Source organism: Vicugna pacos, chromosome 10, assembly GCF_048564905.1.
Source record: "Vicugna pacos chromosome 10, VicPac4, whole genome shotgun sequence".
NCBI classification, from domain to species: Eukaryota; Metazoa; Chordata; class Mammalia; order Artiodactyla; family Camelidae; genus Vicugna; species Vicugna pacos.
The window spans coordinates 14,443,101-14,470,929 of record NC_132996.1 but is presented as its reverse complement, the minus strand read 5'-3'; the positions used below and the strand labels follow the sequence as shown (position 1 = coordinate 14,470,929).

The window sequence follows — 27,829 nt, the reverse complement described above, 5'->3', positions numbered from 1 at the left end:
TTGAACTCCCTGTGACTTACAGGAGGATGTTGACAAAGCAGTGAAGGCTGCAAGAGAAGCTTTTCAGATTGGATCTCCATGGCGAACTATGGATGCTTCAGAGAGAGGACGGCTGTTATACAAGTTGGCTGATTTAATTGAAAGAGATCGTCTGCTCCTGGCAGTGAGTATTAACCAAACCGGGCAGGTCTCGTAATCTCTAGAAAGCATTCATAGCTTGGATTGGCGAGTTGTTTTGGCTTTAGTAATCATTACACACTCTCTGCAAACTGAATGAAAAAACTTGTACCAGCTCTTGTATATAAATGTTATCATTGAGCTTATTCTCAGTAAGTAGTCTGCATTCTGGTTCCAGATAACATTAGTATCTACTCCCAGAACAGATTCTGCAGTCTGAATTTTGGCAGACCCTGAGTTGAATCAGATTAAACAAATTTTGTTCCTTTACTCTAGAATTTCTGAGCCTTTAACAAAGTCACATGCAGTATGAAGATCCTAGAATAATATACTGGGTTTCTTGAACTTACTTGACCCTTTGAGTGAAAAATCTCATAGAGTTTGTTAGAGGTACCCAGAATACTTCTTTAAAATGAAGCTTATTTCTCTGTAATTTCACCCACCAAGACACTTCATAAATGACCACTTTTTCTCTTCCTAAAATGTGCATGGTCACAATGGTCTTGATTAAATTATGTTCTTCTTGTAAGTGAAGGAGTGAAGAATAAAGAAAAATCCATTCATGTCTTTATAAAAATTATATTTTTACACATACTGCTTTTTAAAAAAAATTCCATCAGAACAATTATATGAATCAGCACATAAAATGGTGGGGGAGGTGTTCCCTTGTTTTTCCCTTAAGTGGGCATTACAGGGAAGCCACTTTAACATAAAGCCACACTAATGTCAGACTTCAGAGTCAATTTGTATTACCTTTAGACTCTTAACTGGCAGTAACAAGAGGCTTATTTTTTTTAAATCAACATTAGCAATTATAGTTAATCAAAGTGTCATTTATTATCCAAGGACAGCATAATTCAAAGTATGCAAAAATAGGAAATTAGAAGTTGTGCACAACGCAACAACCTGAACCAAAATGCCCTGTAGGAAAAAAACAGAATTTGTTAAAACTCTCCTTTGCCAGTTTATCTGATCTGTGGATTACAGAATGCTGACTGCCTCTGTCAGCATAAGATCCTAAGGGGGAAAAAAGAGCAAGCATACCGGGGGAAAGGGTGTAGCGCTGTGGTAAGGTGCATGCCTAGCATGCAGGAGGTCCTGGGTTCAATCCCTATTATCTCCATTAATGAATAAATAAATAAACCTAATTATCTCGCAGTAAAATAAAGTTATCTAATAAAATAGACATTTAATAAAATAAAATAAAATTCTTAAAATAACATCCCCAAATCATGTTTGATTAAGTTTTGAAGTGGCATACAGTGTAATGCAGAGACAGAAGACTACAGTAGATAAGGAACCAATTTCAGAACATTATGACCTAAAGAGCTCTTCACAGTTATGCTTAAGAAAAGGAAGAAAAGAAGAGATAGGTCATCCTAAAACCATTGGGTACTAGACTAGAAAATATTGAACTTTACAGCCTGACCATTCAAATAATAATTATGATATTGTTGCTGAAAGTTCGGCCCCCAAATAACTCAGACACTGGGTCTTAGAAGAAAAGAGGCAGCTTTATTACTTTGCTCAGCAAAGGGGGCTCACAGCAGGCTAATGCCTTCAAAACTGTGAAGCCCCTTGGAGTTAGGGCTTAGTGATTTCATAGATGACCAAGGTGGAGCATGAAAGGTGATGCTAACAACTGGTGGGAGCACAAGAGGTGGTAACGATCAACAAGGGTCTCAGATGAAACTTCCTCCTGAATCTTGATGAGTCCATCTGGCATCATGGGACCTCGCGTGATCTGGAAGGTCATCAGCCCATGACCTTCCTTATCTGGTCAGAGTCATCTGGCGCTACGGAGGAACTCGGGGGGGTCTGCTCATTCTCCTGAGGTTACCGTCCCGTGACTCCCTTCCGGGGGAGTAACTCAGATGCCAAACATGATTGTAAATTTTAATTATCAGAGCAAAGTAAAAATCAAACAGTAGCAGCAACAGCTTTCACAGTGGGCCTGGGGCTGGAGTAGCATCTGGTCAGTCAGGTTTGCTGATCGTTCCAAAAGCAAGCAGTAAGCATAAAGCCAAGAATTTATTAGCCTAAGTGCGGCCATTTTATTATTTCTCCTTCAAAATTAGTGGCAAAAGTAGGAGTTTCACAACTTAAAATTTTGCTGAAGAAAAGCTCATGCATAAAAAAATCCAGGGGTCACTTAACTTTGTGTGAATTGATTGGTTATATCCAGATGGAAGGTTAAAAAGTAAAAATAATTACTGAGGCATTATCAATGGTCTCTGACAGTAAATTGTCACCCACAGCTGTATCACACAATAAGTGAAATCTTGCTGGAACTCTGATCTGACTAAGAAGTCACTAAGTGCCACTCTTACAAGCTGTGTGTATATCAAACTGTGACCAATTCCTAGGAAGTTGCTTTGCTGGGGACATTCAGAATGAGACAGACAGAGCAGTAGGGTTTAGAGACAAAACTCTCGCTACCCTTTCTACTTAGATCTTGCTATGTCTGCAAGCAAGTAAGCTCTAAAACAAGTCATTTTAACTTTTCAGAAAAGGAGGTTAGACAGGATTGCTTGCTGAATTTCTTCTATTTGCTAAAATTCTCTAGCACACAATTACCCAAAGTATTGACTATTTTTTTCATATTAGATTTCTATGGAAGTTTAGATTTGGAATGTGATCCCTTTTTCAGACAATGGAGTCGATAAACAGTGGAAAACTGTTTCCCAATGCATATCAAATGGATTTAGGAAATTCCATCAATATATTACGCTACTGTGCAGGCTGGGCCGACAAGATCCAGGGCCGCACGATACCCAGTGGTAAGCAGCTCTGGGGAACCACCAGTGGTGAGGGTCGAAGTTTTTGGGGGACACTTGGTGGCGTTGGGGACCAAGAAGGTTGGTAAGAAGAATTTACCAAAGGCAAGGAAAGTTCAAGAACAAATGAAAGTTTAAGAGGTACATTGCTACACAGACAAGAGGTACCTGCGTGTCCCCCGAGTGTGAGTGTGCAGGGTCTTTTACCAGGGGAGGGGCTGTGAACACTGATTGGCTGCATGTGAGGTAAGGGGCTTTGGTATATGGGAGGAGAGTGGATTTAGGACTCCAGTAAATGGAGACACGGGCTGACACGAGCAAGGTGGAATTTATGTTCCCATAAGGAGGACAGTGGGCTGAGACAGGTCAGTCCGAGCTACGGTGAAGCCAGTCATTTCCCAGGGCGGCTACCGGTGCTAAGGAAAATGCCCGTCAGGAAAGGTGCACTTTGTTCTGTTGCGGGGTTGCAGGGGGACATCTGAGAGCCCAGGAACAGGGGTCGCAGGGCAGGCCCCAGGTGGAGCTGCAGGGCTGAGGAGATTCCTGTAGAAATGAACGCTCCCAAACTCTCCCTTTTAAAGATGTCAGCCAAACAGGGCAAAATGATCTTCTTCTTGATTTTGAGACAGTGCAGTTCTCAACCTGGAAGATTCATCAGATGGCTTTTAGAATTGTTTCAGCATACTCATGCAGGAGATAACACTACAGATATTTTAGAAAATATTTAAAGTGTGAACATTCGTGTGCCCACAACAACTGATTTAAGGCAGTTTTCTTTCCAAGGGCTCAACCTTTCCAAGTCTGGCCTCTGAAATTATTTATTTGTATTTGATTCCAATGGGGACATTTATATCCTTTCTATAACTTAATTATTTAAGCCCCTTTGTATGATCCAGTATGAGTCAGTTATGGTCACCTGGGCCTCATCCACCTCAGTGTGATTACAACAGATGAATTAAACAAATGAATTCACATTGATCTGTTTCAAATAGCTTCAAAGAAAGAGGGGCCTATGTTTATAGCCCAGTATAAGAATTTGTTGAGTGAATGTGTATGTGTTTTAGTATTTTAATTGAGTATGCGCATAATGGGATAGGAATACGAAAAAGGGTCAATTTAGAAAACACTAAGAGTGGAATTTAATTCATGTAAACTTACTGACTGTAGCCTCCAGGACTGGCCCTGATGAGTAATTCCAGTCTAGCTGGAGCACCCAGCCGGTTAGAAGTGATAGGAAATGAAAGGGGGAGAGTGAAACCATAGTGGGACCAAGAACTGTGGCTATTTTAGAAAGTTTTACTTTATCCTTTGACAAAATAGGAAAAGCCACTTAAAGCCAAATAGATCTTGCTAAGGAGCTTTCTTGCTATGATAGTCGGGAAGCTTTTGCGGAAATTAGAAAAGAACAAAACAGAGCGCATTGCAGCCTCAGGATGATCGCATCAGCCTGTGAGGAATGTGAATCAGTCAAATCCAGGTGGAAAAGTAATGTCTTTTACTTCTGGCATTTGTTGTGTGTGTGTGTGTGTGTGTGTGTGTGTGTGGATTGAGAGTTTGCTTTTATCAGTTGGTCGGCAAACAAAGAGAACTTTGTTAGAACCGGTCGGTAGGAAAGGCTTATCAGTCATGGGGAGATTTTTTTTTAATTCTACTACTTTCAATTTTACTATTTTAAAAATTATATTATGTACTTTAAAAACATGTTACCATTTCTGGTAGAAGTTAAAACTGTCAGAAACAGAACTCTTAATAGTTTCTTTCTTAGCCACACACCTTTATTTTCTTTTTCATGAAAGAAAGAAAACTGGGAATAAGTATGATTGAGAAAACAGCCCTCCTATAGGACCAGAGATAGAGTAAATATCTTACAGATCTTTTCCAGTTTTGCACCTTTGCTTTGACCTGACTCAGTTTTACGATTCTTCTCATTTCAAATTACTATCTGAGGGCTCAGTTTTTCATTTTGTAAATGGTTGGAGATATGTTTTTCTGTAACTTATTGTCTATGTGTTCCTTTCACGTCAACCCCAAACCACCATCCTGTGAATGTCAAGCACATTTGTCTGTAAATGATCGTGTGTTTTATTTTCCAGATGGAAATATTTTTACTTACACAAGAAGTGAACCTATTGGTGTGTGTGGCCAAATCATTCCTGTAAGTTGTTCTCCTATATAATTTTCAATCTTGAAAAGAATAATGAGTTCTATTTCATTTCATAATGGAGCTTTCTCAGGCAAAAATGAATGCTTAGACATTTGCTAAATGTGAAGCAAATACAGTAATTGTTCAACTCCCTGTGATGAGCCCCTTGCATATGAACCAGGTAGTCCAGAAACCAATCTATATTCTCTTGTGTGTGTTTCAGTATCACAGCATCACCAAATCTTAATCTTTTACTGTACGATTTGTTTTTAAACAGCTGTATTATATACTGTTTTAAGACCCATGTACATAGCAAAGTGGTCCTTGCTGGCACGTCTGCTGCAAGCGGACACCAGCCATGTCAGTGTAATACGGCCACCAATGTAACACCCTCTGCCCCTCACTGGGACTGCTCATCGTGGGCAATAGTAGCAACCAGAGTGCTTAAATCTGGAGTGAAAGCTCTTAATTAAATGGAAGAAACTGTGCCACAGTCATTTGGAGCACAGTATGGAATCTATCCTAGCCTTAGATAAGAGGCTTTGATGCTCCAAATTCTTCTTACACAAAGTAGCATTTTTTAAAGCAGAATCATGAAGATTTCCTTTTAAAGTACAACAGCTAGGAGACTATCAATGATTTCATTTATCTGACATATTCAAAGCCACGCAAAAGATGGTAAAGTGTCCTGAAGTTCTCAGATGGGGAAGTGGCAAATGACATATCTTCTGCTCCAATGAGATTGAAATCCACATTTTGAATGAAATTGCTCATTAATTCAGAAACCCCAATAAGATCCATAAAAACGACACAATCCTGAATACTAATAATTGCTAATATTTACTGCAGTCCTGTGATGAACCAGTCACTGCGTTAAGCATTTGACCCACTTTCTCTGTGAATCCTCAGGACAGCCTTCTTATCAGCACTTACAGATGATGAAATCATTCCTCAAATGCCCACAGCTTGTCTGAGCTCACAGGGCTGCTCGTGACTGAGCTGAGGTTTGAACCAAGCTGTCATCCTCCAGGCCCTAGACGTCTTTGTCTTTAGCAAGATACTTGCCTTGGAAACAAATACCACTAAATATTATTCCTGGGGAAATAGTTACAATTAAAGATGAACAGGGAGGGAGGAATAATTACCTTTTTTGAAACACTTATAGATAATTCGTAATATGTTTAGTGGAAAGGCTTTATTTCTAAACCATGCGATGATTTTTTTTTTCCTGGTAGGGAAAGAACTCAAAATAACAGCACTTGATAAAATTTTATGACTTTCTCCTGCTCCCTTCTTGTATCCAGTTTATTTGAAGGTTTTTTTTAAGCATTTATGAATTGCTGTTAGTGATGTACTTAATTAGAATAAAACCAGATGATTAAGTAAAAGCTACTGCAATTCCTATTTAACATGTACCAGGAGTGTGTGATGTAGAAGTTAGATGAACAAATGTGGCTTTCAGCGATACAAAGAATCTCTTGTTATCTATTGCCTTCTAGTGGAATTTCCCGCTGATCTTGCTCATTTCTAAGATAGGATCTGCCCTTAGCTGCGGAAACACAGTGGTCGTCAAACCGGCAGAGCAAACTCCTCTCACTGCTCTTCACGTGGCATCTTTAATAAAAGAGGTAAGTTTCCTAAATCAAAATACACACAAGAAGTCAGGAGTCCTAATTTACAACAGGAACGCCTCATCTGGTGCTGCTGTAAACGACGTTGTCTGCCAATGGCTCCTGTCTGGGAGGGACGCTTTTGGAAGCCAGACTCAAAAGCTTCGTGTCAAACAGTCACTTTTTTATTCCCTTTGCCCAACTCTCAAAAGTGGAAATTCATGTTGAAACTGATACAGGTTTCTTTCAAATGTTCAAATGTAAGTTGGTTTATAACTGCTGCTAATGACCTAGAAATTCTGTGATTTCGTTTAAACTTGTCTGTCCAAAGGCTGCAGGTGTCAGAGCTAATACACTTGCTTGTGGCTTTGGGCTACGTTACTTCTGAACACATTCACCTGTGACGGAATGTGCTTATATCCTCTTTTCTATTAGGGTTCCCTCTGCATTTACCTTCTTGCTCAAAAACTGGCAAAAGAGCACATAAAATTTATTTTCATCAACTATCCGGATAGTTTTAAAATATATTTTTTCTTGCAAACAACTTATTGTTCTTTGTCTTTCATATCTTACCAAAAATGTAAAAATGAGCGCTAGTCTCTAGAAATCTAAAATTTAGGAAATTTGAATGTACATCTTCAAAATATTCTTTACTTCAGAATAAAAGGAGGCACAAGAGATGTCAAAATGAGACATTTTGATGCAAATAACGTGAAATGTTAATGTGTTATTTCAGTTGCCACACTGCTTTAGACTTGATAATACTTTATGCGGGATTGAAATCAATCTTTGAAGCTTAATCATGAATGAAGTGACCACCCTTACCTAACTTTTTTCAATTAATTAATGCCAATAGGAATTTGCAACCCAGTTTGGTATGCCCGGAGCAATCAACAGGTAGAAACTAAAAATATAAGATCTCTTTAGTTTCTTATTTTTAAATGAATAATAAATGCATTGTTTTCCTTCTGTGTGAGTAATTTACCAAGCACTTCCACACATACTATCTTTCTGAGTTACTATTATGGAATTTAAGACAGCCATCATGGAGGCAATGATTCCTAAGAGTTAAACGTGAACTTAACCTGTGGAGAAATAGTTCCTCAACAGTGCAACCCTGGAGGTTAACTTAAGTGGGCAAAACAATGATATAACAATAAATAATAAAACCGCTGATGTGAATCTTTCATTGCAGAGAAGCTCATAAAATGAGCATAAAGAGGCAGCTTTGATCCCATCCTCTCCTCTTTTTCTCCCTGCAGTTGAATCATCAGTTCTGTCATAACGATTTCACTTGTTACCGTTTAGGTAGGATTCCCTCCCGGAGTCGTGAATATTGTCCCAGGCTACGGACCTACTGCAGGGGCAGCCATTTCCTCTCACATGGACGTAGACAAGGTGGCCTTCACAGGATCCACACAGGTAAGATCATCTACTCCGGCCAGTAGTTCAGAATATCTGCGTCTCTAACTGTCAGAAGCATGCTTTGTTACTATTGTTTTTATGGGCCAAGTATTTTATTTTTTTCCTTTCTTTTCTTTATTAGTCTAGTCAGTTCACAATGTTGTGTTAATTTCTGGTGTACAGCATAGTGTTTCAGTCATACAGACACACACATATACTCCTTTTCATATTCTTTTCCAATATAGGTCACTACAAGATGCTGGGTATAGTTCCCTGTGCTTTACAGAAGAAACTTGTTGTTTATCTATTTTATAGATAGTAGTTAATATCTGCAAATCTCAAACTCCCAGTTATCCCTTCCCACCCACTTCATGTTACTATTTTTAACCCGGCATTTCCTTAAGACAAAAGTTCTCTTAATAATTTGTTCCTCACTCTGGTTTTCACACATGTTTCTAGAACATAAGCAGATGTCATTGAGGTGAAACTAAGCTAAGATATGAGCTGGACCCCAAAGGAGGGTAGGATTGGAGGCCCCCCCCAGTTGGTGGGCAGATAATGAGCAGCAGGGAGAGATGAGATGAGGGGATGGTGGTGAATGTATCAGTTTGTCTATATAGAGGTTTCTGGATTTCAATAGAGGGATGAAAAGACAAATAGATCAGTTATGGTTGGATCATGATATGTTAGATTGACCAGAAGAAAGACGAAGTTGTGATTAAAATGGAAAATAACCTCCTGTCAAGCCATGTGCATCAAGATCAGCTAGCGTGTTCAGTATATCTGTTTTCTTGAGTGTTCTTCTGATTCATTATATGTTTACGCTTGGGTAGAGGAGCCTTTGATACCTGAAAGTCTAAAATCTGGAAAATGCCATTTAATGTTTCTCCCAAATGAAACGTAACTGTGGCACAAACATCATAAAAATTTAACATGCTAAGTAAACCTGCCTTCATGAGAGCAGATTAAGCCTCCTCTTTGTAACGCTCCATTTTAGGTGGGCAAAGTGATCAAAGAAGCTGCTGGCAAAAGCAATCTGAAGAGGGTGACCCTGGAACTCGGCGGGAAGAGTCCTTGCATCGTGTTTGCTGATGCCGACTGTGAGTAAAAGCCACTCTGCTCACTTCTCTCCCTTCATCCTTTTTGGTGTCTGGTAACGTCATACAGTGAAGAGTTTGCTTCTAATGTCCAGGTATAAGGCGCTAATTGGAGTCCAAAATTACTCTTAAACATCTTAAATTGTTCTAATTTTGCAACACCTGGGTAAGTTTAAGTCTAACACAGACACGATTTCTTCCTGGTTTGGAATAGATTGCTGTTTTCTCAGCTGAACTCTGGAGAAGCTAACTGTTTTGCATTTAGGGGCCACAATGTACTTTTAAAAATTCCATCCCTTTAAATATTAGCATCACCTTAAGTATGGTGAAGTACCCTCGGACACGTTGCACTGAGACCAACAGGAGAGACAGCAAGTTGCCCATTTGTCGTCTCCCTTCTCTCTGGATCACACGTTCATTGAATGAAATGGCTGGTGGATTTGAGTAACCTCTTCATTTTTTTTTAGCAGGTATAGTTGAATTTACATACATTAAATCTATAATTATGATGTGACTCCACTCTGTACTATCCTAGGTCCCTTCTGACCATATTATCGAGTAGAATCCCACAATTTTTCCCCTCCTAAATGGGAGTTGGTTAGCAGAAAAAGAAGGGCAAACATTCATCCAGCTGTTTCTTTAGCAGCTGCATTCCTGGTATGAGGCGATAAACACAAGTGGTGCATGGAATTGGCCAGTGCTGGTACTGCGATCTTAACTGAAGTCGTTTAGAGCATGATGTGACAAGATTTCTGATGGTACCAAACCTTTCTGTAAACTGCTTCTGCTACAACATACGCAGATGTGACTAGTTCACAAAATAAAGATAACAATAACCAACTGCTAGAATGTAAAATGGAATCCTCTGCATTTAGGAAATTAAAATGCACATAAAACTTTCTCCTGGTCATTTAGGATCTACTAACGAAGCAAACTGTGTCTTCCTTTTAAGGCCCCATTCTACCATCTCAAATAAACCAATAAAAAGAGTTTATGGCTACATATGAAATGATATGGCACATTTTAGATAAATTTTGAAAATGTTTTCCCTAGTTTTGTAAGGTGGGTGAGCAATTCTGAATCTTAGTTATTAGTTTTTTGAATTTTTTCCCCAGAAATATCATTTTTTTCTATTGATCAAGGTATCTAAGAATATTTTGAAATTTTGATTTAATATAATGGGTAATTAATATTTTCTTTGTCATTTAGTTAAAACCTGAGGCCTGAAAGAAATACTCACAGTCATCTAAGTAATTATGAATGGAGATATTTATAAGATCATTTGCGGTGAGATTTGATCTGAGGACACTTTCCACATTCTTGATATTGTCCATATTAAAGCTGTAACAGTAACCACTATTTTTTTCAAACTCTACTATTTTTGCTATCATTTGTGTAGCAAATAAAGGATCAGAATGGTTAATTTGTCACTTGGCTGGTAAGAGATAGAATATTTTGAAACTATGTCTAACCATATGACCCATGCTTTTTTATGCCACCATATTGTGTCTGAGAGCTATAAAAATACATAATCTTTAGAAAATCTCTCTTCTTTAATATGAATATGTCCTTTGCAGTGGACAATGCCATTGAATTTGCACACCACGGCGTATTCTACCACCAGGGCCAGTGTTGCATAGCTGCATCCCGGCTCTTTGTGGAAGAATCCATTTATGATGAGTTTGTTCGAAGGAGTGTTGAGCGGGCTAAGAAGTATGTTCTTGGAAATCCTCTGACCCCAGGAGTCAGTCAAGGCCCCCAGGTGAGTATAAAATGGATGAAATAGCATTCACAGGGCACAAGAATAAAGTATCCTCTAGAGGCCTGGTTTTTAATGAATGCAATTCTTTTCCATCCATCTATCTTCTTAGGTGACAAGATTGTATCAGTTTGGTGATTAAAAAACAGTGACTCTAACTCTCAAAGGAAAAGAAAGCTTCCTGTTTCTGTGTTGCCCAGTTTTCATATCTAGAAACAGTTTAAGAAATATATTGAAAACAAAGATATGAGGAAAAATAATAGACAGTAAATTTGTTCTCCTCAGTCTGTATGTCTCTGGCTTCCTGTATACAGTTCCTGTTCACTTGGAAGTTCTTACATAAGCCTACCACTTATTTCTCCCTCAGAATCAATCCTTTGCTCAGCTTCTGTCCCACAGATACAGGCAGCTGGCATGCCTCTAAATTCTTTCAAAGTTTTTAGTCACTCTGACCTAATGTACGAATGTCCCGAAAAGTCTTGAGTTCCTAACTTTGTGGCAAACTTCTCATTTTAGTTGTCAAACCCAGTTACTCCCTGGAGTTCCCATTTTCTTCTGTCTACTTACAACCATTGTCAATAAGAGTGTCTCTCTCATCCCAAGGCCCTCTTCCTTACACAGTTCTCTGTGCATTGTCTGTTTTCAAGCTCCTGGAACTTTGGTTTTAAATTTACTCTTGCCCTTTGAGATCCTGACCTAGAGCAGAGTTTCTCAGCAGGGGACTGTTTTACACTCTATCCAAAAGGGGACGTCTGGCAATGACTAAGACATTTTTGGTTGTCACAAGTGGGGAAGGAGGTGATACTATTGTCACCTAGTGGGTAGAGGCCAGAGATGCTTCTAAACATCTTGCAATGCATAAAGAGAGTCCCACAACAAAGTGCCAATAAGGCTGCTTATGCTGAGAAATTCTGCTCTACAATCTAGACATTAAGCTTAGAGTCTTTATTCTTTAACACTAAAGATTATACACTGTTCAGTGCTATTGACTTGAAACATACACTGTTCTTGACTTAGTCACTAAGCCAAAAGTAAATTGAATTAACCAACATTAATTGAACACTACTACCAGCTAAGTCCTGGGATAGGTACCTGGCAATGCGAGAAGAAACAAGGAGGATATGCTACCTGATCTCATGGCGTTTACAATCTAGATGAGTTGAAAGCTGTGGCTAGCTAGCTAGTTATCAGGGTAAAGGTAAAGCACTTGTCTCATTTGAGGTATATATATGCACACATATATATATAGAGAGAGACATAGATGGATAGATAGATGATAGATGGATAGAAATATATATGTGAAGAGGAAAGGAAAGAAGAGAGAGGAAGGGAAAATACTTAATATTACACATTAGTGGGCAGTATTCCCCCCCCCCCAATCAGGAGATCTGCAAAATTTAACCAGAGCTCAAACATTGAGCTAGAATAGTTCATTTTTCCTAAGAGAAGGGAGTTAAAATAGACTTTAGGAAATTCCTGTTCATAGAATTCTTAAGTAAATAATCCCTTGACCTAACTGCTTAACATAAGACTTTAATCTTTGTAAGTAAACAGGTTTTTATCACAGGTTACACTGAATAAGTAGAATCAGTAGCTATGCTGGGACTTAGAGAAGCAAAAGACTGAAAAGCCCCTGGGGTTTCTTTACCCTTCAAAATACTCATCTGTTGTCATGAGAGAGAGCTTACGGGAAGAGACGCTCATGTACTAAGCTTTAATAGATATTCTAATGTGTAATGTAAATTTACATAATGTAAATTTTTATGCATCCTTTGGTAAAGTCCTTTTCTAGTTTGATTTCATACACCAAAATATACGTTTCCTTAAGAAGTTGGAAAAATCAGTATTTTCATTTGAAAAAGAAGTTATGATATCCACATAAAAAATCATCTTTTTCAACTCATTAACTGTAAGGAATCAAAGAACTTGCACATTCAGACACCTCAGAACGTATACTTTGTGACTGTTACAACAATATCATACCCTGTTACATTTCAGACTAGCCTATGAGCTAATGGCCCATCGCACAGAAAAGGCCCCTGCTATATTCTAGCTTTACTGAGAGGTTCCTGAGGGCCAACAAAAGGCCGAGTTCAGATATGGTCAATCCGAAACCTTCTGAAGAAGGTCTGTGGTTATGGTGAATCAAAATTAGGCAGACCAAACTGAGTATGTCCCTGAGTATAACTGAAGATTCCTATCACTAGTCCTCAACTCTAGTGCAATGTTCTTAATCTTTCCTGTGCACTTGAATCACCTGAGGATCTTGTTAAAATGCACATTTTGTTGCAGCAGGCTTGGGGTGGGACCTGAGAATCACGTTTTCCTACGAGGTAATGCAGGAGCTGCTGACTGGAGGACCACATTGTCAGTAGCCAGACACTAAAATATGAAGCCCTGTGTTTTTAGAAGTTAGTCACCATCTAAGTTTTCCAACTAACAAACAGGCCCTATCAGCCTCTACCTCCCACTGCATAAGCAGGAATTGGAGTGTCACCATGTATCCACTCTGGTCACAGGCAGGGAAAAGATATGACTTGGGGAACACACCTTGAAATAAACATTAAAAAGCCTAACTTTTGAGGGCATAGTCAGATTAATATCTCAGAACAGGCCAGGGAAGCTTTGTGTGAAGTATGCAGATCCCTGTGTATTTACTGACAAACCAGAATATCTTGACCAGGCAGAGCTACCTAACACCACCCCTTAGTCGGATTGTGTTAAATATTATGCAGTAATTTAAATATTACTTTTTATTAAGCCAGCACTTTCGACTTCCTTAATCTGCTGCAAATGAAGGAAACTTCTTTTGAATGTTCAATTAAATATGGTGTGCTTAGAAGCATTGAACAGCATTGCACCAAATATTGTGCCAAATTTTAGAAAATAGTTTCTGATTTCAAATAGCACTTAATCTAATTGGATATGGGAGCTGGATTATGTGCAGTCGGAGCTTTATGAAACTTTTTTCTGGGCCTTGGAAGGCGGAGGAGATTGCAAAGTCAAAGAGGAAGATAAAGAACAACTCTCTTTAAGTCGGGAGAAGAGACAAGGTACATTGGCAAGAGGCCCTGACCTTCATCTTGAATCTCAGTGTTTTTCCTTTAGAAGTTAACCCCAGCCACACCTGAGGCAAGGCAGTGATGTAGAATCCAAAAGGCACCCAATACTTCAACCTCCCCAAATAGGAACTGAGGCAATAGGTAACCCCGGTTCCAGTGCATGGAGGAGAGGTGCGTGCTCCTGATGTTCCAGGCGAGAACTCTGAAGTCATTTCTTTCCTTATTAAAATATTGTTTAACAAACCATGTAAGTTCTGTAATCCTTATATTTAGATGTGGCTCATTTAACAAAGCAGGATGGTGTGGTCAGGACAGGTCAGACGTTGGAACCAGACGCACTGACTGCCCCAGGGCACCTGAGCCGGGTGTGAACCCAGGCTGTGGTCAGCATGGACCTGGCCACAGGGCGTGGTCAGGAATTAGGAGAATCAGAGGTCCAGGGATCTTCCTAAAGTTCCAAAGCATCTGCTTCCCAACTGCCATGTCTAATTAAACCCAGGGTCAAAGTCCTCTTTTTATTCGTCCACTTTTTTATTTCAGTTATGGTAAGTATGGTTGATGACTGACCGGCATTTCTTCCATTTATTTATAAATGACAGTTGTGTGAAAGGTTTACATGTACTTGTGCCGGTAAGTTTTGTTTTGTTTTGTTTTTGCATAAAACAAACACTAAATACAAATATTTGTCTCCAAGATTTCTTCCCTGAAAAGTTCTGAGAATAAAATATACTCAACTGCATGAATCTGAGCCTCTGTCAGCAGTTTTGGCTGAATATTTAACTTCATAACAATGTCCTAGCATATTGAAACCCTTAGTAACAGGCTGGGAAATGTATTATCTTTACAAGTTGCTATTTTTTCCCCTTTTAATGTGGTATTTTTCAATTAGATTAACAAGGAACAATATGAAAAAATTCTGGATCTCATTGAAAGTGGGAAGAAAGAAGGAGCCAAACTGGAGTGTGGCGGGGGCCCATGGGGGAATAAAGGCTACTTTATCCAGCCCACGGTTTTCTCTAATGTTACCGATGAGATGCGCATTGCCAAAGAGGAGGTAAATGGTTTTATTCTGTTATTTTTGTTGTTGTTACCATATTTTGTCTGCATGTATGTGTACAAAGTATCCCTTTAACATTACCAGCTCTTTGAACCCCTTTGTCAGTAAATGTTACTCTTCATTTCTTCTTTTCTTTAATGGTGGGGGGGTGGTGGTAACTAAGTTTGTTTGTTTGTTTGCTTGCTTGTTTGATGGCGGTACAGGGAATGGAACCCAGGACCTCGTGCATACTGAGCATGTGCTCTACCACCGAGCTATACCCTCCCCTCTACTCTTCATTTCTAATACTGATAAAAGATTAGTTATTTTTGATTAAGACTAAAAACAGTAAGGAATTCATTGGGCAGGCTGCGAATTTCCAACCAAACACAGATCAGCATGCTTAACATTTTCTAGGTGCTTCCTTCACATATTTAAACTCACAGAAAATAAAATTCCACATTCATTGTTGCTTTTTTTCCTTTGGAAATAATAGATTTGAAAATAATTGGAAAAGAATAAAGTGATATGCAGTTTTTCTTTTTAAGTTAAAGTCCTTATTTTGGGAAATTGTAGATTCAGTTGCTATTGTGAGAAATAATACAAAAAGATTCTATGTACTCTTTACACAGTTTCCTTCAATGGTAACATCTTACAAAACTATAGTATACTATCACAGTAAGTATGTCCCTATCGATGACACAGAACAAGACACAGAACATTTCATCACCACGTGCATCTCTCATGTTTCCCTTTGATAGTCAAATCCATGCCCCTCCGGTGCCACTGCATCCTCAACCATTGGCTTTCACTTAACCATTAATTGGTTCTTTATTTCTATAACTTTGTCATTTCAAGAAAGTTAAATAAGTGAACTCATACTTCATGCAACCTTTGGGAATTGTTTTTTTTTTTTTTTTCACTCAGCATCATTCTCTATCGATTCATCTAGGTTGCTGCATGTAAGAATAGCTTGTTTTTGCTTATTATTGAGTACATGGTATTCCATAGCATGGATGCACCATGTAAACAGTTTGTTTAACTGTTCACCCATTGAAGAAGTTTCGGTTGTTTCCGTTTGGGGGCTACTTTGAATAATGCTGTTAAAAACATCAGGATACAGGTTTTTGTGTGAACTTCAGTTTGCATTTCTGTGGGATAAGTGCCTACAATTGCTGGCTGGATCATACAGTAAATGCAACTTTTTAAAACTACCAAATGTTTCCAGAGTGGCTGAACAGTTTCACACTCTCATTAGCAGTGTATGAATGATCCCAGTTTCTTTGCATCCTTGCTAACATTTGCTGTGACTCTTTTTTTTCTCTCTAGCCATTCTGATAGGTATAATAGCTCCTTGAGGTTTAAATTTGCATTTCCCAAATGGCTGATGATGTTGAACATCTTTACGTGGGCTTATTTGCCATCTGATGTCTTTCTTGATGACGTATCTCTTCATTTCTTTTGCCCATGTTCTACTGGGATTGTTTGCTTTTTGCCATTGAGTTTCGAAAGTTCTTTATATATTCTAGATATTGATCTTTTGTTGGCTATGTGGTTTGCAAATACTTTCTCCCAGGCTGTAGCTTGTCTTTTCATCTTCTTATCAAGGTCTTTCTCAGGACAAAAGGTTTTAATTTTGAGGAAGTTCAATTTGTCCATTTTTCTTGTTACAGGTAGTGTTTTTGGTATCAGTTCTATGAACTACCTTTTGTTTACTTCTATATCCAAAAGACTTTTTTTCTGTGTAATTTAAAAATTTTCTCTAAAAGCTATGTTTTACCTTTATGTCTGTGATCCATTTAGGTTAATTTTTATACAAGGTGGGAGATTTAAATCAAGGCTGTGTGTTTGTTTTTGTCTATAGATGTCCAATTGCTCCAATATCATTTGTCGAAAAGGCAATTTTTCTTCCATTCCATTACTTTTGCAACTTTGTCAAAATTTAGTTGTGCATGTTTGTGTCAGTTTCTGGGTTCTCCACTCTGTTCAGTTGATCTATGTGTCTATTTCTCTACAGATTCTCTCTTGATTATGGTAGGTGTGTAAGAAGTCTTAAAATTGGGACGCCTGAGTCCTCTCATTTTATTCTTCTTTTCAAAATTGTTTTAGCCAAGCTGATTTCTTTGCTTTTCCATATAAATTTTGGAATCACCTTGTCCATATATATTCAAAAATCTTGTTGGAATTTTGAAAGGAATTGTGTTAAATATATATACCAATGTGGGGAGAATTAGCATCTTAATTGTGTTAAATCTTCCAGTTACTGAACAGAGTACGTCACTTCATTTGTTTATATTTTCTCTTATTTCTTTCAGTAGCATTTGGGAATTTTCAGTATATAAGCCCCATACAGGTTTTACTGGATTTGTACCTAAGTATTTTTTGAGTGATTGCAAATGGTATTTCTGATTTCTGAAGGCACATGTTTGTTGCTAGTATACACACGTACGTTTGATTTTTTGTGTATTTTCTTGTATCATGTGACGTCACTGAGCTCAGGTATTCTAGGAGGTTTTCAGAGGTTCCTTGGGAATTTGTATGCAGACAGCCTGCAAATGGAGCCAGTTTTGTTCCTTTGTTTCGAATAAGTAAGCCTTTTATTTCCTTTTCTTGCCCTTTTCACTTGCTGGAATTCCAGCGCTACGTTGAATAAGAGTAGTAAAAGTGGGCATCTTTGCTTTGTTCCCTGTGTGAGGGGAGAAGCGTTCGGTCTTTATCACTGAGTATGGCTGTGAGATTTTCATAAATGCCTTTAATCAGGTTTAGGAGGTGTCTTTCTATTTCTAATTTTTTGAGGGGGAAAGGAAGTTGGATTTTGTCAAATGCTTTTTCTGCATCAATTGAGATGATTATGTGGTATTTTTCCTTCATTCTATTAATGTGGTGTATTATATTGATTGATTTTTGAATACTGAACCAGCCTTACATCTCCAGAATGAACTTTACTTGGTGATGGTGCATCATTCTTTGTAGATATTGCCAAACACTATCTGCTAATTTTTTTTAGGAATATTTGCTGTAGCTGATATTGGTCTCTGATTTGAGGAATATGGTCTGTAGTTTTTATTTTTTTTATTGATAACAATAAAAGGCATTTAGTGATAACTCACTATATGCCAAGTGCCTTATAGGCAATATAAAGCAAACATTTACATGAAATATAATACAAACATTTACATGAAATATAATAAATATACATATTTCATTTATATTTTATATATAGATCTATATTTATAAAATTTATATTCACTTGTATAAAGTTTACTGTATCTTATATATCAATAAATACATGTTTATATAATGTATAACATTATATACATATATTTATATACAAATATCAAATATTTTCTGTAAATATTAAACATTCTCATTTAATTCTCCCAACAACGTCTTGAGAGTAATATTATTATATTCTTTTCTTTTCATGAAATCTCTCCAACACTAGAAGAAAGTCTTTATTGAGTCTTCTCTTCCCAAAGACAATCAAATACTCTCTTTTATTATTTTCACATAGCTAGGGTGGTATGATTTTTCCAGAGAAAATCTCAGAACATTTATAAGGTCTAAATTTCCTATGTTATTTGGAAACTAAATAAAATTAAGCATAATATTCTGATCCAAGAATTTTCCTAAACAATGACATGGTAGTTCTCAGCTCCTTCATGTTGTATGTATTTCATTACTCTTGTAAATATAACATGTCAAACTTTTATCAACTTTTTTGTCTTTAATTCGTTTTTGAGCCACAAAGTCAACTACAATTTAGAGATATTCTTGTTATCATCCTAAATAATAGAAGAGAAACCCAAGGCCCAGAGAAGTAAGGGGTTAGGTCACATGTCTAGTTAAAGGCAGCTTGGGATCACCACCTATTTTGCAGCACTAACATTCCCCAACTTTTTCTACTTGACCTACTGTTGCTCACATTAACTTTATTCTCCATTCAATCCACCTAACATGAGAGAATCCCATGTTTTAGGATTGGAACCATTTAGGTTGAGAACCATTCTATTAAAAACTGATAGAATATTAGTGCTAGAAGGAACATTATGAATAATTCAGACCAAAAGTCAAATTTATAGACAAGGTAATTAAAATCCAAAGAGCTTAAGTGACTTGCTACTGTTACAGAATTATGGAGGCATCATAAAACTAGAATGATTACTTAAGCTCACCTCTCCAACTCCCATCATATTCATCTGTTTGTTCCTACCAGTGGTCAGCCAAGATCTCTTTAAACAACATCAGCAAGAGATAACTCACTATTTCTTAGTCATTTCCATGTCTGGACAGTGCTAAGCATTAGAAAGTTCTGCCTCTGCCTCCCTAGGAATCCCTCCCATTATGTTCTACCTGTTGGCCCCATATCTGCCTCATAGCCTTTTTCCACATAAAAGCCATATGTTTGAAAATAGCATTCGTCTCCTATGCTACTCTTCACCCTCCATGTGCTCTCAGTGCTGTATTTTTCAGCTGTTGCCCTTCCTAATTTTTTTAGACAAATATATTGTAGCTAAATATTTGGTGAACACAAACTAATTTACATCAGGAAGAATGTTATCCAGAGATCTGACAAATAACTAGGAAAGGCTAGTTTGCCTTTAGGAACTAGAAATTACCTACCTCATAGGCACAGAGGCATTTAAATAAAGACAGGAATAGATTCATTGGCTTTGGGCTATGAAGATGTTACATAATGCACTATAGTAAAAAGGCACTAACTCAAATGTACTTAACCGTCATCTTTTCATTCAATAAACTTGTATTTCAAGTCTGTGATATAACAGAGACTCTGAGAAGATTATTTTCTTTAATTGCCTACACCCCCAAAAAAGTCATCAAACTAGGAGAAAAGTGCAGATTCATATTTGCAAACAGGAAATACATAGAAAAAATGAAAAAGATCAAAAAACAAAGGCACATGGATATGGATAATCAAACATACTTAGTTTTACTACATTGATTCAGCCCACAACTGAATTATAGCTTTGCACTTATTGACAAATATTTGTCTTATTAGAGCTGTTGTTCTTGCATGCTTTGATTAACACCAGATAGAAAGGACGAGGGAAAAATCTTTAACCAAGGAAACATTTATTGTTTGCTACTTTAAAGGAACCTGGAGTCATGTGATGTGTTCAAATTAAAATTACGTAAGACGGTAACACATTTCACACAGTAGCTGCTATATGCCTGGTTCCCAGGTTACAGTATCCTGGTTAGGTTTGCAGCCCTAGCATTTGTACTCAACCTCTATTGAACGGTGGCCCCCACCCTTCCCTCAGCATTTAGATTTAGATCAATGATGAACACCAGAAAACTGTCTTTTCTGATTTTTTCCTCCCAGAAAATTCTGGTAACACTCAGAGGAGCCCCTCTCTTATTTAATTTTAATATATGTTTTATGGAAACATAATATAGGAGCATAATTTTGAAGAGAAAATTGTTATTTTTCTCCCATCGGGGGATGAGATACAGGATAAATTGCATTCGAGCTGTGCTGCCTAGAGGGTCTAGCGAAAGTGGAAGAGCGATTTAGGCTGGAATGAGCAAACTGGGATTTTTGTTTTCAGTCCTGTGATTACAGTCACTGCCAAGGAACTCATGCTTTAGTTAGCACAGGGTGGTTGAGGACTTACGCTCCTGCAGTAATGGATCATTCTGTTTGATATTTGTGAATTGCATAAGATTTGGCTGACGAGTAGAATATGAGCAAAATATACAGTTTCACCTAACTTGTCTGATTATAAAAAGATCCAAGTCCAGTAGGATACGTGATACTTCAGTTGATGGGACGTTGATATTTGAAGCATAATAACTGTTACCAGTCATTGCCTCCTCATTTATCCAGTAGAATAAGCATCACCTTCTCTGGTTTACTGTTTATGTAGTGACTTGGAAGATGAGGAAAAACTAGGGAGAGAATTTACAATGTTCCTAAATGGGAAAGAAATTCTGAAGTTAATAATTTCCTGCAAAATTGTAAGTTCTTGGAAGCCAGATTTCAATTCTAGAAAATGATCATTGCCTAATTCGTTTGTATCCCATCTTGTTCCAAAGAGAATTTAACATATGACTATTGCCTGTCCTAACCTACCATGCCAGCAGCTACCATTTTGATTCTTCCGCAGAGGTTTGAGATAAGAAGTAAAATCTTAACCAATTTAGAACAGTGTGTAGATTAAAAAGAAAAGTGCAACATCATATAGAATATTTAGTTGTAACCTACTACTTTGATCTATTTCATTCATTTCTTGTGGTCTAGATATTTGGACCAGTGCAGCAAATCATGAAGTTTAAATCTTTAGATGATGTGATCAAGAGAGCAAACAATACCTTCTATGGCTTGGCGGCAGGAGTTTTTACCAAAGACCTTGACAAGGCCATCACGGTCTCCAATGCTCTGCAGGCCGGGGTAGTATGGTAAGTCGGACCCATGTCATGTGATCTTTTCAATGTTAACCACATTAACAGGCTGCTTTGAACCTTTCTGGACTTTGATTCTTTCATTTGTAATCATGTGACCTGCTGGAAAAGCAGTTGTTATCTTAAAAATCAAACAAACAAACTAAAACCTCTGCTATATTGGAAGCCTTTTTGGAAGGAAATATATATATATATATAACTCTATCCAGCCTTCTGAAATTGCTTGCCCAAAATATTTTACTCATATTTGACTAATGCAATATGAGTGTTATTAAGTAATTCTAGGCACTTGGAACCATGCTATACGCAGGGAAGATAAAAGTTCTGTTTTAATCAAAGTAATTAGATAGTAAGAAAATACTTATTCACGGCCCTTATATATACAAACACTTAGTTCTTCTATCAGGTTTTCACTCTGGGATTACTAGAGATGTCTGAAGGTCTTGATTTGGAAGCACGTATTGAGTCTTGAGCTGCATGTCTGTCTCATTTTTGACCTGGTTCATATCTCTGATTTTTGTATTTTAATGCAGAGGATGTATGTACTAAGGCTGGGCCTCTCAAACTTGCATCCCCTGCCCAGCCCTCTGTCTCTGAAATGCTTTGTTGTCATTTTTTTGTTCCATCAAACTTCACTTTGTCTCCTCAGCCCTAGCAAAAGCCCAAGATTATTTTCCCTTCCCAAGAATGTCACACCTACATCAGTTAAAAAGTACAGATACTTCTCTAATTTATAATGCTACTTTTTCCCATAATGAGTATGTAATATTAAAGTTAATGGAGTTGTTAAAGAACTCTCTGAATTTCAAACATTCCAAATATAGGAGTGTTTCATGGGTTAAATACGATCTATAACGTCCTCCTTCTCCTTTCAGGGTGAATTGCTATAGTATGCTCCCCACCCAGTGCCCCTTTGGTGGATTCAAGATGTCTGGCAACGGACGAGAACTGTAAGAATAACTTTCTATTAAGATAAACAATTATCTTGATAAAGATGGTTATCACTCCCAGGGAATTAATCCTTAGTTACTGTTTGAATTAGAACCTGCCTTTGGTTTTTCCTGAAGATTCACACTGTCAAATAGCTTTTTAAATGCTGGATTTACCCCATAAGTGCAAAAAGGTGATGGCAGAGGGAAATATAACTTATTAAGCTCCTATGATTAATAAGGGATCATTCTAAGCCCTTTACATTGTTACTGAAATATTGCCTACTTTTAGAATTGTTTGCTATATACATGAGTGTAATATACTTGGGAAATGTTTCCAGCAAGAAGGTGGAAACTACAAATTGGTGATTGTAAGAAGTGTGCAAATATAAGAACACTTTAGCTACTTGAATATGCCTCTTACATAAGTAAATTAAGTGCCTTTACCTCAAAAAATGTTTCAGTGTAGGAGAAATGATTCTCATATATAGAAATATTTTTGATGTAAATTCTAAAATTTTAAATAACCTGAATGAGTTATTTTTGGTATTAAAATCTAAACTGAAAGGGGAACTTGACTGAGGGAAACATGTTTTATAGTCATGACTAGATTGAGGAGATATATATTATATATAAGCATTTATAAGCCTTCAGTTGCTTTTCAAACCAGGACATACTGACTTACTAAAAAAAATGTGCACAGATATATTTATACAGAGAAAGTAGTGACAATATGATTGCTTAATTTTGTTCAAGCAATTTCAACCATTTTATTTCTTAAAATATTCTTATATTTATTTAAAAAATTTAGTCATAAAAAGACATTCTATTCAAGCATAGTGAAGCTACTCATTTTGTAAATAGCAAGTAGAAATGAATCTTAGTTTTTAAAGGTCACGAGAACATTAAATAGCCACGTATTTGTCATTTCACTAAATCAGGAAAATTACAATAAAACAGCTATCTTTGGGGAGCCAGTGAAAAGTGGGTATATTAAAATGGTCCAACCTCCTTCCCAATATACATTCATTAGGAAATTACTATGTATATGAGGCCCCTAGGAGCCCCAGAGACCTGATACCATGTCTTATCCTCCATATAATTGTGGTGGCAGGAGGGGTATTTAATGGATAAAGAAGATGCAGTATGTGTGTATATATGTATACATGATGGAATACTACTCAGCAACAAAAAAAGAATGAAATTTTGCCATTTGCAACAACACGGATAGACTTGGAGGGCATTATGCTAAGTGAAATCAGTCAGACAGAGAAAGACAAAATACTGTATATCACTTGTATGTGGAATCTAAAAACGATAACAAACTAGTGAATAAAACAGAAAAGAAGCAGATTCACAGATATAGAGAACAAACTAGTGGTTACCAGTGGGGAGAGGGAAGAGGAGGGGAAATATATGGGTAGGGGTTTGAAAAAAATAGAGTTATTAAGGATTATGTGAAATCATATGTATAAAACTTGAAAATTGTAAAGCACTATAAAATTTAAAGAATCTTTCATTCAATAAAAAAATTTTAAAGGTACATAGTGCAAAATAACCTACATGCATGATGAAATAAACAGTAACAGACTGGGAGTCCACACCTCATAGAGGGAAGGAAGGAGTTAAACTGCAGAGCACACTATTGGAGGACAGAGAATCTGGGCACCACTAGAGTGTAACGTTTATGGCATGTCTCTAACTCATTTCCATCTGGCAGACCAGGTCAGCATTTGTGGTGAGGGTAGGTGTGGGAGAAGAAAGTAGAAGATCTATGAGCTCCTTTTGATGCTTTAGATTCTATGGTTTGAACCCCAGTGGGAATTCAGTGGATGAAAACTTAATGGCAGTGGATGGAATAAGAGAAGACCAAACAGAAAAGATAGGACTTGATCTAGGACATGAAACAAGTGTGAGATGTTAGGAAGTAGAGAAGAAGGCATTCTTGAAGGAACATTTCATGTGGCATGTTGAGGGCTTCGTGAATTTGGTAGGCTGGCAGGGACTTATGGGGAGGAAGTGTGATTTCAGAGTTAAATAGGATACAAACTAACAAGCCTTGAATTCAAGAGAACCAGCTTACATTTTATTAGTGGAGAAGTGAAAAGCCATGGAGAGCTTTAGAGTATTGTTGGAGAGGTAGCGTGGCAAAAGATCAGTTCATCAAAGTGCATGGCATAGTAAAATCAAACTACAGTGAGGTTCCACTTCACACCAGTTAGAACGGCCATCATTAAGAATTCCACAAATGATAAATGCTGCAGAGGGTTTGGAGAAAAGGGAACCTTCCTACGCTGTTGTGAGAATGTAGTTTGGTGCAGCCACTATGGAAAACAATATGGAGCTTACTTAAAAAACTAAAAATAGACTTCCCATATGATCCAGCAATCCCACTCCTGGGCATATATCCAAAGAAAAGTCTAATTCAGAAAGATACATGTACCCCTGTGTTCATAGCAGCACTATTTACAATAGTCAAAAGATGGAAGCAACCTAAGTGCCCATCAACAGATGATTGGATGGTGCAGGGTGGGTATAGCTCATGGGTAAGGCACATGATTAGCATGCATGTGGTCCTAGGTTCAATCTCCAGTATCTCCATTAAAAAAAAGGACAAGAAAAATAAATAAATCTAATTACTCCCCCCCCCAAAAAGATATTGAAGAAAAGATTAGATAAAGAAGTTGTGGTATATATATACAATGGACTATTACTCAGCCATAAAAAGAATAAAATAATGTCATTTGCAGCAACATGGATGGACCTAGAGATTATCATACTAAGTGAAGTAAGTCAGACAGAGAAAGACAAATATTATATGATATCACTTAAATGTGGAACCAAAAAAAATGATACAGATGAATTTATTTACAAAGCAGAAACAGACTCACAAACATAGAAAACAAACTTGGTTTGTTTGTTACCAAAGGGGAAAAGAGGGGAAGGATAAATTAGGAGTTTGGGATTAGCAGATACAAACTAATATATATAAAAGAGATAAACAACAAGGTCCTACTGTATAGCACAGGGAACTATATTCAATTATCTTGTAATAGCCTATAATGAAAAAAGTATGAAAAGGAAGCTATATATATGTATAACTGAACCACTATGCTGTACACCAGAAACTAAGACAACATTGTAAATCTAAAAATGTTTCAATAAAGAGAAAAATAACTGAAGTTAGACTACATTAAAATACATTTAAGTTCAACAACAACCAAAAAAGTGCAAGGCATAGTAAAGAAAGCATTATTGGAGACTTACTGACCTGCATTTGAATTCTGACTCTACTAGTTTCTAGCCATGCAGACCCATTCAAGTTGCCTAACTTTTGAGCCTCTATTTTCTCACATTTAAAATGAAGATGTTAATATTTCTCTTAAAGTGGTTATAGAGTTGAAGTATATACTGCATGTTTATTCCCTAGCATTGCAAGTGTCACAAAGTGGAGACTCAACAAATGGTTTCACCCTTCCCTAGTCCCTTTCCTTTATAATATCCATTACTGGAGAGTCCCTTGGCAGAACTAATTATTTTGTACAAGAAGCTGTAGCAAAGATTAGATTATTTTGAAGGACAGTTCGTTTATTGCTGGCCCAGCTTCTAACACATTTCCCTTGGAATGCTGAAGATCAAATAACTAGAAGGGGTGAAATAACCAAAGTAGATGAAAAAACAACAATTTTCCCAGAAGGGTATTTATGTAAGACCAGATATCTTATCGTTGGCCAGCTACTATTTGAAATGCTTCTGGACACAGAAAATACTTTCCATTGACCCTAGCCAGATAGGCAGGAACAAACTTGTACCAAAACATTGACCATAGTACATTTGCACTGTGTGCTAAATTCTGTGCATTTTCCCCCCTCTCTCTAGCGGAGAATACGGTCTCCACGAATACACAGAAATCAAGACGGTCACCATAAAAATTTCTCAGAAGAACTCATAAACGACAAGAGAGCAGAGACGACCCCTCAATGGCTAAGCAGCTTCTACAGTAGCCAACATGTCATTAGTGGGCTTTAAATGACAAATTGTTCCTTCCTTGATTTTTTTAAACTTAACAGAATCATATTAACATTAATACTACACAGAGAAACTTGCCATGTAGCTTATTCTGAAAGAATCATTTGCCTTCTGATATGTGACCCCCAAGTCCTACCTGTAATGAAAAGGATGGATTTGGATAAAAGATCTCCCTAGCTCTGTCATAATCATGTGCTTTTCTTTGCAGCTACTTGTCTAGGAGCATCATTTTACAGAAGACCAGTTGTTATTTAGTGTCTTTCCCTTGATGACCCCTTGAGTACTCACCGTACCTGTTAACTGCAGCGTTGATGTGCTCTACTCCCCGTAGTTGTGAGGTCCTTGGAGTTTGCTGAAATGCTTCCTAGAATGGCCTGTCTGCTTGTCAATGAAATAATGCCTGAGACACTTAGCTGTAATCTAATCGTAAAGCTTAATAAAAACAATCTTGCATGATTCTTATTCAGTGTGAGTTTTTAAAGTGGAGATTTGGTTATGGTGATGTACTTTCCCTGTTACTCAAAACAAGTGTTAAATTGAGCATAAATGTCTGTTTAAAAATAAAAGGCTAATCCACCCATTCTCAAATGGGTAAAGAAACCAATTTTATTTTCTAGAGGAATTCTTGAAAACAGTAGCCAACATTTCAGAGAGATGACTGCGGTCCTACAGCAAGCATTTATTAAATTCCTAAAAAGTTCTGGGCACTAAGTGGGTGAGGCTGGTCTAGAGGCTTGTGCAGATTTCCTGGTGGGAGGGGCTGGTGTCTGACCACTGTCGGGAGGAGCTGAATCTTGACCCTCTGGTGGGCAAGGCTGTGTCTAAGGGCATGTCTAGAGGCAGCTGTAAGCTCAGGAAGTCTTTAGGCAGCCTATCTGCTGTGGGTGGAGATGTGTTCTCACCCAGTTAGTTGTTTGGCCTGGAGTGTCTCAGCACTGGATCCTGCAGGCTATTGGTTGGGGTCAAGTCTTGGCGATAATGACCCAAGCAAGATGTCTGCTTCCAAGATGGAGAGTTCATGCAGATGAATACTCCGCAGTCTGTCCACCACTGTGTCTACGTCCCTGGGGTGAGCAACAGCCACCTCTCGCCTCCCCAGGGGGCCCCCCAAGAACAAAAGATGGACTTGGTCCGGGTTCCTTTGAAATGACTGCCTTTGCCCTCGGTCTGGGTGAGTGCGAGATTTTGCATGTTTCCCTTAAGAGTGAAGTCTACATGTCCCAGTTCTGCAGTTAAGCCCTGCTAGCCTTCAAAGCCAAACACTCTGGGGATTCCTCTTCCCAGCGCTGGACCCTGGGCCGAGGAGCCTGGTGTGGGGCTCAGAACTCTCACTCCTGTGGGAGGACCTCTGCAATCTAATTATGCCCCAGCTTGTGGCTC

At 37.8% G+C, this 27,829-nt stretch overlaps 1 protein-coding gene across 1 annotated transcript in view; it reads left to right on the top strand.

The window, feature by feature from the left end:
* Positions 1–26,905, top strand: part of LOC102539813 (aldehyde dehydrogenase 1A1-like) — a 40,394-nt gene extending 13,489 nt beyond the window's left edge. Inside the window, exons 3-13 of the mRNA XM_072969026.1 lie at positions 23–163; positions 2,828–2,957; positions 5,048–5,109; positions 6,597–6,725; positions 8,016–8,129; positions 9,109–9,211; positions 10,786–10,970; positions 14,919–15,083; positions 21,331–21,488; positions 22,367–22,441; positions 26,300–26,905. Of these exons, the coding sequence (XP_072825127.1) occupies positions 23–163; positions 2,828–2,957; positions 5,048–5,109; positions 6,597–6,725; positions 8,016–8,129; positions 9,109–9,211; positions 10,786–10,970; positions 14,919–15,083; positions 21,331–21,488; positions 22,367–22,441; positions 26,300–26,372 (1,335 nt within the window). The 3' untranslated portion in view covers positions 26,373–26,905. The remainder of the gene's footprint in view (positions 1–22; positions 164–2,827; positions 2,958–5,047; positions 5,110–6,596; positions 6,726–8,015; positions 8,130–9,108; positions 9,212–10,785; positions 10,971–14,918; positions 15,084–21,330; positions 21,489–22,366; positions 22,442–26,299) is intronic.
* Positions 26,906–27,829: the final 924 nt, after the last annotated feature.